At 57.5% G+C, this 12448-nt stretch overlaps 2 protein-coding genes across 2 annotated transcripts; one reads left to right on the top strand and one right to left on the bottom strand.

The window, feature by feature from the left end:
• Nucleotides 1–787: 787 nt before the first annotated feature.
• BXZ73DRAFT_82555 (uncharacterized protein) lies at nt 788–3412 on the bottom strand (the record flags this gene model as incomplete). The annotated part of the gene is made up of 6 exons (XM_048023730.1): nt 788–798; nt 931–2317; nt 2381–2686; nt 2752–2857; nt 3118–3235; nt 3364–3412. The coding sequence occupies 6 exons, from the start codon at nt 3410–3412 to the stop codon at nt 788–790; spliced, it is 1977 nt and encodes a 658-aa protein (XP_047871616.1).
• A 6131-nt stretch (nt 3413–9543) lies between these two features.
• On the top strand, nt 9544–12084 carry BXZ73DRAFT_93304 (uncharacterized protein; the record flags this gene model as incomplete). The annotated part of the gene is made up of 4 exons (XM_048026627.1): nt 9544–9556; nt 10756–11309; nt 11616–11789; nt 11854–12084. The coding sequence occupies 4 exons, from the start codon at nt 9544–9546 to the stop codon at nt 12082–12084; spliced, it is 972 nt and encodes a 323-aa protein (XP_047871615.1).
• Nucleotides 12085–12448: the final 364 nt, after the last annotated feature.

Here is a 12448-nt window from a genome sequence, read left to right as displayed (position 1 = left end):
AGGGCCAGGGCGACGCGGAGGAAGAGGAGGGAGTTCCGGAGGAGGCGGGCGACGTGGAGGATTGAGACGTGGCTGAGGCGAAGGGCGACGCATACGGAGGAGGGCGACGCGGGGGACGTCCAGGCGGACCTCCTCTGCATGTCGTAGCTGTCGACAGGGCCGGATGGGTGAACCAGGAGGGTAGCGGAAGAGTAGCGGAAGAGTAGCGGAAGAGTAGCGGAAGAGTAGCGGAAGAGTAGCAGAAGACTCACCTAAGCGGAGGCCGCGGTACATCGCCGCGCCGCACTAATACTAATCTCTAGGCTGAGGACGTCCAGATGGACATCCTCGTGCGGTGTGGATGCGGCTGGGAAGGCGGGCGAAAGACGGCATAGAGGTCGAGGTCGAGGTTGGACGGGCAGGGGAGCAATGTCACCAGATGACACAGGAGTGAAATGGCAGACAACAGGGTACTGTGTAGCCGCTATCGTCTGCTTGGACAAAGAAGGAGGCCGGAGGCAGCGATGGATGTGGAGGACAGGAAGGACGGTGAGAGGGACGCGTGGCGTAAGGCTGTATGAGGGTCCGGCTCACTTCGCAGATCAACCCGCAATGATCCGGAGTCGTGAGCCACAGCTCATGACCCATACGGCTCAGGCTCCCTGCGGGTCCGGCTCGGTGAGGTTCCGGATCGGGCCGGCCAGATTTCTCGCGACTCGCGGGTCATCTGTGGGTAGAGTCGCACATTCGGGCACATATACAGCCATAATTGAAGCACATTTACCACTTTACTATCACTACAACATGTCTATGTACCAACTAATAAATAGTCAGAGTCGTATTCATCAGACAGAGGGACAAGTGGAGGCAGCTCGTCGTCGGTACAGGTCGCCATCGGAACCTTGTCCATGTGACCACCCGTACTCTTGCTCGCATGGCGCGCATGCTTACCCTTACCCTTACCCTTCCTCGTCCCCTTCCCCTTGCGCTTGCGCGCGCGAGCATGTGTATCTGGGACCGCACCTGCGCCCGATCCAGTGGCTGCGCATGCGCCCGCACCAGCTGAGCCCCCGCACGCGTCCTCACCAGCGATGCTTCGCGCGCGCGCGCCCACATCAGCTACGCCCGCACCCCCACTAACATTGCCCATACCCTCCTGCACACCATCGCCCGCTGTGTAGCCCTCGCCCGCGCCCATGTCCGCACTGCTGCTCGCGCCACACACGCTCGCGGGCGCACCCGCGAACAGCTGCTCTATCAAAAGAGCGTGCGTGGTTGGGCTCAAGGAGGGTGGGCGTGCGCAGTCGAGGAGTTCGGCAATGATGAGAGAGCGGTGGACGTCCGCAATCTCCTCAAGCATTGCTGACCATCGCACAGGAGGGACGAGACGCTGCGTTGCGGTGACCATCAATGCCCCGTAAGAGTGGCCTAGCGTGGAGGCAGGGGTTTCGGCGGGGAGGTTATACAGTGCCGCGAGCGCTGCGAGATCGTGGGATGAGGGCCTATCAGAGGTAGCCGTTGCAGTGGACGAACGGAGGTATGCCTCCGAAACCGTGTCGTCAGGCGGTGCACGAGATTGCGGGAAAGTAGTGGAGACCGGGGGTGGGATGTCAAAGTCGGAGCCAATGTCGGAGTAGTGTGCAGAGATAGGTGAATAGTGAGGCGAGGTCGGTGAGTAGCGAGGTGATGTGGGCGTAGAGGAGACGGATATCCACTGAGGGGCTTCGTCATCCAGACACGGGGAGGATAGGACGTCGCCGATAGATGAGGAGAAAACGGGCATAGGGTCGGTGGACTCGCGGTCGGTGGACACGAGGTCTGCAGACGCACGGTTGGCGGACGCGGGGACGACAGGCATGTGGTCGGTGGACGCGGAGGACGCGGGGTCAACAGACGCGGGGTTGACAGACGTGGGGACGACGGACGTGGGGACGACGGGGTTGACGGACGAGGGCTTGACGGACGCGGGGGATGCGAGATCGGTGAGTGCACAGTCGAGGGACGTGGGGACGACAGATGCGGGGACGACAGACGTGGGGTTGACGGATGTGGGGGACGCGAGGTCAGCGAGCGCATGGTCGACGGACGCAGGGACGATGGGGTTGACGGACGCCGAGGGGTTGACGGACGTGGGGACGACAGACGTGGGGATGATGGGGTCGACGGACAAGGGCTTGACGGACGCGGGGGACGCGAGATCGGCGAGCGCACAGTCGAGGGACGTGGGGACGACAGACACGGGGTTGACAGTCGCATGGTCGGTGACCTCCTGAGTGGATGGATCAACATCGACGAGCCCAAGGGCATCCATGAGGGCACGCTCGTCGGGAAATATCACCTTTAGAGCGTTGGGTTAGTACAAGATGTGCGCAATGAGATGAAATAAGGTGGTACTACTCACGTCTGGCATGACCTCAAGCATGTAGTAGCTCATCACGAGGAGAGCCTCGTCGGCGGGCTTGTGAGGCGCGAGAGCCCGAACGTGCAACGTGAAAACCTTGATGAAATCATGGAAGTTGACGAACGTGACTTCCCGGTGGCCTTGACTGAACGCGCGGAATGCGAGTACGAGTTGTAGGATCAGCTCGTTCTGGGCGTCGCTCAACCCACATTTCGCGAGTTCCTCCCCAGTGACCATGCTGTGCCAGCTCTCACACACGCTGGGGTCAATCGTGGCGAGAGCGAGGGCGGTGTATGGGAGGAAGATCTTCAAAAACACGCAGGGGATATCAGGTAAGCGTTGGACGAGTGCGGTAGGCGGATTGAACTTACCGTTAGGGTGTCAGTCACGCCATTGACATACAGAACCACCCATGCCATGGGGCGGTTCTCGTGCACGGTGAGCGTCTCCGCAAGGAGGTGGACGGCAGGTTCGATGCTGTCGATGGTGTTTCCGAGCGAAGCCATTTGATAGGAGTGAGGGGTTTGGGGCAGTAGGACCAAGGTTGTAGTGGGGGGTTCAGTGAGAGACGGTTAGACATCTGAGGACGATATTAAAAAGCAGACCCCAGTGCTCACTGGAGTCGTCATCGGCTCCTCGGAATCGCTTTCCGGGGGTGCAAGGACTGATGACGCGCGGGATAGACACCAGGAGGAGGTGGATGGTCGGCGATGGAGACAGGTAAGGCAGGCGCGCACTAGAGCGCCGGGCGAGATAACGATCTGAGCATCGTGTTGATCCTCAGATGGTTATCCCGCCCCGAGTGATGTCCGAACATCAGCAGAGTACCGCACAGGTAACGGGTGGAGAGCGCACCTGGAGGGCGTGGTGATGGTTGGAAGGTGAGGGAGATGATATGGCTGACGCCTCTCTGGGTGCTGCGGGTGGGCGTGAGCCTGAGAGTCGAAGCTCTCGCCTGCCGTTTTTGGCGTCCACGCACGCACCTGATGCTGGGGTAGCCGCCAGCGCATCGTTATCCTCTCCGCTGACCATGTTGCGCTGCCCCTGCTCCCCTGCTCCCCCTGAATCACCTCCTCCATGCTCCTCTCGCTGAGATTGAACTCAGTATGCCCACACGACACCCCCGCCTCGTGAACTCAGCTTTTTCGCGGTTCCTGGCTCCATGGCAAGATAAACGGGCTCGACAGCGTCTGTCAATGCGCCGTCAAGTCTCCGCCCACGCACGATTGGCCCCCAAGTGATCTGAACGGTCCTCACATAGGTGAGTCACGATCTCATCCATCTCCTCGAGGAAAGCACAAGGGAGCTTCAAGCAGCGCGTGGATACTGACATCGCTCCCCTGGCCTCAGAGTTCCTTCAGAAGATATATTTGTTGATGCCGACATCGGCAGTGACAGGTCTTGCGCGAAGATTTATAGGCAGAGCGAGAGCCGGTGAGCCCTCTAGTTCCTGTTTCTTCTGTGATTTCTCATCCCGTTGTTATCAGCGCTCTCTTCATCACAGCATGTCGACCAACCCCTCGACCACGCCTATCAACGCCGCAGTTTCCGCCGCCAAACGTCGCCGCGCGGAAACGGTCACTCAAGGCAGTGACGCGCAGATCGAAGGCACCCCTAGGTATGCTTTCTATTACTCTATTATTCTGTCGTATTATGTGATCTCTTATCGATCTAACTACATCGCAGCGCCACCCCAACGCCGTCGAACAAGCAGCGCGCGAAGGTCCGGCGCACCTTGTCGACCATCTCCGCGACCTCCAAGTCGGTCACGGATGACGACGACAAGGACACCACAGTTCTCACGTCCGACTCGGACGAATCTGAGAGCGAAGATGGTGTGAAGGCCCTCAAGGATCGTACTCGCGCGGCTGCTGAGCACGCCGGCATCGCTGTTACGAACAGCCGGCAGGCCCGATTTGCGCAGCGCTACGCTGGGCTTACCCCCGAGGCTACGCTTCGTAAGTCTTATCTCTTTGATCATTCCTGATCGCCTGTTAACCCATTTGAACAGAGATGGTCGCGAAGAAGTGGCGTTCGTCGGTGTACTCCCACTTTGCGTACCCGAAGATCATTCATGGGCCCAACGGCACCATCATTCATCGCTTTACATGCAAGAAGTAAGTATCTCCTTCGTACTACTGAATTTGCGTCTGTCCTGACACGCTTTCAGGAACCCTTCGAAGACCGTAAATCGTCTTGAATACCAAGAGAGCACCGGGAACCTCAGCCGGCACATCAAGACTTGCGATCCGGCGGACGTGCCAGAGGTCGAGCTCATTGAGAATTTCGCGGCCGGCGTTACGTACACGCCCTATCGCCTGCGTTTCTTGCTCGCGATGTGGTGCGCTCGCCGCCACCGCCCCTTCACGATCGTCGAGGATCCAGAGTTCAAGATGATCGCTGCCATGCTGTACAAGAAGGCGGCAGTCCCTACTCGCGCGACTGTGTCGCAGGACGTCCGCGATATACATGCAGAGGCGAAGCAGCGGGTTGTGGATCATTTCAAGGCATGTACTTCTCTCGTTCATACCCCTTTCACGCGTTTTAAACACGATCTAGAGTCTTCCCGGTGGCATCCATATCTGCATGGATGGATGGACGTCGCCGAACATTATCTCATATCTCGGCATCACTGCATCCTGGCAGCAAGACGGCGAGGTCAAACACGTCATCCTCGACTTTGTGAAGTACGTTTTAATGCACTCTGTCTTTATCCACATCACTAATCGCTCAATCGCTCTGTAGGCTCACCAAGTCGCACACAGCAACCTACCTCGCGGAAAAACTGGAGGCGTGCCTTCGGGATTTTGAGATCTTTGACAAGGTTAGCTCACAACTTTCTTTTCACCTTGTACTATGTATGCTCACTCTCATAACACAGGTCATTGCAGTCACTTGTGACAACGCGGAGGTCAACACGGCACTCATGCGTCAGCTCCACACCCGCTCACCGCTCTCCCGGATTGGGGAGGGACATGTCCGATGCTTCGGACATATCCTCAACCTCGTGAGCAAGGTAAGTCAAGTGTTCCTACATGCGGCTTGACTCTGACACCTCGATATGCAGGCCGCGCTCAAGCAGTTCATGAAGAAGCGCACTCGCACAGGTGGGAAGGACGCACCCGATGACGAAGAGGTGCAATCTCTGCACGACGAGCACGACGACTTCTCGGACGCCTCCGATGCCGACTCTCAGGGTGACAACGAGGAGCACGAGGAAGCGGACAGCGCCCGCGAAGCAGCAGACCAAGCTCTCATCGACGAGGTCCTTGACGACGATGACGACCTCACTGACGATGACCAGCCCTGCACACCAGAGGAGGAAAGGGCCGCGATTCTGGCCCTCGAGAAGGTATGTTAATCACCTATCTACAGGTCGTAGTACTTATCTGACGCTCCGCCCTCCGTCCCTTCTAGCTCATCAAGCTCTCCGGAAAGGTCTGGAACAGCCCTCCTGTTTGTGCGGAGCTCGAGGATCTTGCCAAGAAGGCTGGTCTCCATGCGCACGTCCTCATCCGCCTGGTTCGTACACGCTGGAACAGTATCGTCAGTGTCATTGGGCGCGGCCTCGACATGAAGGACGTACTTGGCGAGCTCTGCGACAAGTACGACTTCAACCGCCCTGGGGGCGTTCGACTCCGCCGCTTTATCCTCAGCGAGGATGAATGGTCCATCCTTGAACAGCTGTACCATCTGATGGATGTAAGCTGCTCATTTCCCTCGTGCGCGCCCTGCGGCAGCTGACAATTGTACACCATACAGCCCTTTTTGTACGCCACCAACCAAATCTCGTACAGCACCCGGGCACTTCTTCACGAAGTCATCCCTTTCATGGACATTCTCACCAAGCACATGGACGACTTTGTCGACCAGGAAAACCTTCACCCCGCCGTCCGAAAGGGCGCACACACAGCCCGCGCGATGCTCAATAAGTACTACAGCAAGACGGACGAGACCCCTGTCTACCGCATCGCGATGAGTAAGTCGTAGTCTATATTATCAATGTAGATGTAGTTTTAACTGACCGCGTCCCTCCACCCATAGTTCTTCATCCAGCCGTCAAGCTGACGTACTTCCGCAAGGCTGGGTGGCCTGTGGAGTGGATCCAGGTCGCGCGCGATCTCGTCAAGGAGGCGTTCATGAACTACTACAAGATCGATACTCCCGGCGCCACCGCCAACAACAACACCGGGCCCTCTGCTGCAGCGTCTTCGTCGTCCACGAACGCGGGCGCGGATGGGCGTAAGAAGCAGCAGCGCAGTGTGAGCGCCGCGGTGAGTCTATTCTGCACTTCAATTCACTCAAACTCTGACTGACCGATCTACCGCAGCTGTTCGCAACAGTCACGTCGCGCGCACCGAGCAGCTCGTCTGACGCGCTTGAGGAGTACCTCAATGCGCCACCAAACATGACTGTCAAAGACCCTCTTGCATACTGGAGTGCCGCTCTCAAGAGCAAGTCGGAGGATGCTGGCCTCGCGCGTATGGCCCTGGATTATCTTTCTATCCCTGGTATGTCACCATTCAACACTGTTCTTCTTCTAACCAACTTACGACAACACCCTCAGCTACCTCGACTGATGCGGAGAGGGCATTCTCTCGCGGCCGCCTCACTGTGTCCCGCCTCCGTCGTTCCCTCGGCAATGACAGTGTTCGCGCAAACACTATCCTGGGTTCTTGGGCGCGCGTCCCCGGCCTCCTTCCAGAGGACCAGATGGTCGAGTTCCTCAAGGACAAGAAGGTCGCGCGTGCTCGTCGTGCTGCAGCTGCTGCTGCCGCGTCTACCTCTGCTGCTGCCGCCCCTGCCTCCGCTGCAGTCATCAACATTGATTAGTAGCCATGTATTTGTGTAGTCCCTCGCCCTTACCACCAATGTGGTTCTCTGTCGACATCGAATCTATATTCTCCCTTCCCACATTCCGTCCGTTCTCCCCCCTCGTGCGGTCTCCTCCACACGCTCCACCCCTTCGCGATGGGGTGCTCTCCTTGTAATCTCTTCCTTCGCGTGTGCCCGTGGTCCCCTCCTTCATGCACGCCACAGCATCCCCCCTTGCGCGCGCCTGTGGCCCCTCCCTTCGCGCGTGCCGCGAGCTCTTCCTTCGCGCGTGCTGCGAACTCTTCCTTTGCGCGTGCCGCGAACTCTTCCTTCGCGCGCGGTGCGGTCTCTTCCTTCGCGTGTGGTGCAGTCTCTTCCTTTGCGTGTGGCACACCTCCGCGCACGCAGCGGGCTCCTCCTTCACGCGTGCCGCGATCTCTTCCTTCACACGCGGTGCGGTCTCTTCCTTTGCATGCTCTCATGATTCATCTGTTGTGCAATATCTGTTATACAATGCGTGTCCTCCAGAGTCTTGCCCCCACTGCCTGTTCCTGAACCCTGCGTGTTCTTCGCGCTGTGCGTATGTTCTGAATGATCCGTATTCATGGATATCCATGGATCACCTCGGCTCACGGCTCTATCCGCAGGTGGATCCGTGAGCTGCGGGTCCGGCTCCCACGACTCCGGGTCTTCCAGAGGATCTGAGCCATGCGGCTCCGGATCAAGCTTCCCGAGCGGCCATGATCCACGGATAAGACTCCGGATCATCCGCGGGTGGAGCCTCAAACAGCCTTAGCGTGGCGGGCATCACAGCCAAACAGGTTGCCGCCCACGGAGCCGCGTCTCCACTGGCGCGTATCACGGATCACAGGATACATCCGCACCCTGCCAATAGGCTGTGGCAACGGATGCTCCCGGCGATTGACAGCTGCTCACATGGCTATGACAGAAAATGTTGTTTGCTGTGATAACGATTGTGGTTATGACAGGGCAGCTCGTACGCTGTGATAATGGGTGTGGTTATGACAAAGAACTTTGTTTGCTATGATAATGATCATTGGTTATGACAGGGATCCTCGTTCGCTGTGATAACGATCGTGGTTATGACAGGGATCCTCGTTCGCTGTGATAACGGTTGTGGTTATCACACAGAACCTCGTTCGCTGTGATAATGATCGTGGTTATGACAGGGATCCGCGTTCGCTGCGATAATGGTTGTGGGTATGACTGGGACGCTTGTTTGCTGTGATAATGATTGTGGTTATCACACAGATTCCAAATGAGGATCCCTGTGATAACCACAATCGTTATCACAGCGAACAAGAATCCCTGTGATAACCATGATCGTTATCGCAGCGAACAAGGTTCTGTGTGATAAGCACAACCGTTATCACAGCGAACAAGGATCCCTGTCATACCCACGACCATTATCACAGCAAATGAGGATCCCTGTGATAACCACAATCGTTATCACAGCGAACAAGGATCCCTGTCATACCCACGACCATTATCACAGCAAATGAGGATCCCTGTGATAACCACAATCGTTATCGCAGCGAACAAGGATCTGTGTGATAACCACAATGGCACCCAGTCATACCCATGACCATTATTGCAGCGAACGAGGTTCTGTGTGATAACCACAACCGTTATCACAGCGAACAAGGATCCCTGTCATACCCACGACCATTATCGCAGCGAATGAGGATCTGTGTGATAACCGCGACTGTTATCCCAGCGAACAAGGATCCCTGTCATAACCATGACCTTTATCACAGCGAAGAACAGTAATTGTATTTCTTCATGCCCACAGTCACGACCTCTAGTAACTGCTGTGACTTTTCCCGTTAGCGATGGCAACTCTTGGATAGTGGTTGTCATTTCTCCCTTGGTCATAAGCAACGCTGGATAGTTTCTGTTATAGTCCTGTGTTTAGATCAGGCAGCTGGTATCACAATGATAACTTGGGCAGGGTCTGCAAAACGGTTGCGCCAGATACGTGGGGAATTGTAATACACCAGTGGAAACCACACCTGGATTCTGACAGAACGGCCGCACGCGGGAGAGCGATAACGCCGAGGGTTAGGCGACGCGGGGCAGGCGGGGTGAAGTAGGCGACGCACATGAGGCAGTGGGCGGTGGATGAGGTCGGCGACGCGGGGGCGACGTGGACAAGGCGTGGGATGCAGGGGGCACGGGGGTGGACGCGGGGGTGGACAGACAACGTGGAGGACGGACAACGTGGGGATGGAGGGCGCCAGGTCGAGGGGGAGGGGTTGGAGAGCGCGGGAGCACAAGTAGAACCGCAGAGGATGCGGAGAGAGGAGGGTGCGAGGTACCGCAGAGCCATGACAGGCGAAGGCGACGCAGACGTGGCGGAGAGCGCGTACTGGAGAGCGCGACATGGACAAACGCGAGTGCAAGTCAGGTAAGCCTGGGAGAGGGAGGGGGGAGGCAACACGGGGAGCAGATAGGACTTACCAAAGAAGATCGGGGCCGCGAGAACTCACCGCGACCCCACAGAACGGCCGTGCGCGCGAGCGCGATGACGCCACATGGACGGAGAATCGGGGGATGCGGGGCAGTGGGCGACGTGGGCTGCGGGCGAGGGCGACGTGGGCGAGACGCGTGGCGCCAAGATCACGGAGGGGGTGGTGGGCAACGCGAGACAGATACGCGGGATGAGGTGGAGGGGTAGGGACGTGGTTGAGGAGGCGGAGGGCAGCGCGGGTGAGGGGGGCAACGCAAGGTGGGGGAGGACGAGGCAGAGGCACAGGGCAGGGGTGAGCCGGGGGATGGCGAGGTGGTGAGGCGGAGTGGGTGAGGTGGACGAGAGCGGCGCGGACAAGGGCAATGCGGACGAGCGTGAGCGCGAGCGCGAGACGGGCAAGGACGAGGGAGAACTCACCAGAAGAGATCGGGGCCGCAGGAACTCACCGCGACCCCACAATAACACCTCTGAGCTTGAAAACAGGGCCGCGCTCGCCCGCGCGATGGTGGCGCGTGGATGGAGGGTGGAGAATTAACGGAGGAGGAGCTGATCGATGGTCAGAGGACGGGAAAGACGCTCGCATTCGAATCCAAACATTGCCCGATCGGGATGGATTCCCGCGGACAGACGCCGGATGCAGGCGCCAAAAGCGCCGCAAGTGAAAGGACATGGTGTTGTATCCATATCTTGATCATTTGAGTACCAAATCACACGCAAATAATACTGTTAGAAAGCTTCTTCAAATTGCTTTCAAATGGTATAGTACATATGCACAAATATGAGCTATTACTCAAGACTCTGCGGATAATCCGTGGATCGAGCCTCAGACCCGCAATATTTTGGTCTGCTTGATCCGGAGTCGCTGGGAGCCGGAGCCGGAAAGAGCCGGAGCCGCCCGGCTCATGATCCCCGGCTCACGGCTCCGGATAATCGCGGCTCTACCCGCGAAGTGAGCCGGACTCTCAAGCAGCCTTACCTCACGACACCACCGCTTCCTGTGCCCCCACAATCCCGTTGCGGATTTCCGAAGACGTGCAACCCTCCCGTCGGAAACGGCGCAAACTCGAAGTTCCAGTGCGCATCGCCCGGAAGCAAGCGGCTGAGCTTGCACACCAGGCGAACAAAGCTGCCCTGGCTGCTATCACGAAGCTGCTATCTTCTCAGAAGACTGTCTTCACGGGAGGGAAGAATAGCTTGCAGACGTACCGTGCACACGCCGTTGAAAGCTGCCTTTACTTGATGGTCAAGGGCGGACAGGGCATGATGGAGGTGTCTCGCAAAGCCGCTGAAGCAAATCAATTCGCGCGCAACTGGGGCTCACGTCTCGTTCGCCTTTGGGTTCACGAGTGGGTCGCAACTCGTACCCTTCCAGAGTCCCATCGTGGCGCACATTCCAAAATCACATCCTTGCTCACTGATCCGGCCGCGCGCGATGCGATCCGCACTTACCTTCGCTCCAACAAATGGACTGTGCGCAACCCACGCAAGCTCCAGTCACTCCTCAAAAACGAGATGGAATCCGGCGATGTGATGAATTATGTCAGCAGCATCCTATCAGAGGATATACCCCTTGGTCTCAAACACTTCATCGATACAGTTCTGCTCCCTCGCATGCAAGTCAAGGTTGCTTGACGTGGTTTTGGCATCTCACTCTCCTCCATCCGTCGTCTCTTGCTGCGGGAGGGCTTTGCTTGTACCCAGCACAAGAAGGCTGTATATTATGACGGTCATGAGCGGCCTGATGTTGTTGAAGACCGAACCTCTCGGTTTCTCCCTGCCATGCAGAGTATCCGCCCTCGGCTCATCAAATATGTTGTTGGTGACGTCACAAAGGAGCTCTCTCCCAACCCCCCTCTCCCTCCCGGTGTCTCCCGAATCATCCTTGTTGCTCACGATGAAATGACGGCACAAGCTCACGACGGCATCAAGTATAGTTGGGTCCTTAATGGCGAGCAGCCCTTGAAGAAGAAGGGCCCTGGGAGGGGTCTCCATCAAAGCGAATTCATCTGCTCATCCGTTGGCCACCTGAAAGACGCCGGAATCACTCTGGAATACGGGAAGAACCACGAGGGTTTCTGGAACGGCCAGCTCTTTGTTCAGCAGGTATGAGATTCACAAATTCTGGCATGAGTGGCGACTCTGAAGTAACATGACCACACTGCTTCAGCTCAAAGAAAAGTTCCTTCCCGTGTTCCGGGCAGCTCATGACCCGGACGTCATTGCTGCTGTGCTGGTTGACCACTCTCAAGGCCATTCCATTTATGCATCTGATGCACTTCGAGTCTCGGAGATGAACATGCGCCCTGGTGGGAAGCAGGCCCGCATGCGGGCGGGTGTTACGTCGAAGTCCGAGTTCCGTCAGGAACGAGGCCTAGACGCCGAGTGGTTATGTCTGTGAGAGTTCTCTTGATGCCGACGCGAGTAAGCACAGTGCACTATCGAGTGGACTGGCGAGTGAGCGAGGTAGAAGGCAAGCAAGAGAGTAGATTGGCACTAGGCCAGAGGACGTAGCTATACAGGAGGTCGAAAGATGGGGAGCGCTATGCTGCGTTGTCCCTCTTATAAGTACAAAGGCCTCGAGGCCGCGGTCCGTGAGGGGTGAGGTAACGGTACGTATACAGCGAGTCCATACGAGTCAGTACGCATCATGGCTACGGCGTGTAAGGAGGTAGGTCGTAGTGAGGTTGCCATGAGGTACGTGCATGTCCGGGACGAGGCTGCGCAGCAGCATGAGGCAGAGATAGGAGTGGTAGTACAGTAGC

Source organism: Epithele typhae (assembly GCF_022376455.1).
Source record: "Epithele typhae strain CBS 203.58 chromosome Unknown BXZ73scaffold_122, whole genome shotgun sequence".
Taxonomy (NCBI): Eukaryota; Fungi; Basidiomycota; class Agaricomycetes; order Polyporales; family Epitheliaceae; genus Epithele; species Epithele typhae.
Note: the sequence above shows the minus strand (reverse complement) of the source record. Positions and strands in the feature narration are given on the sequence as shown.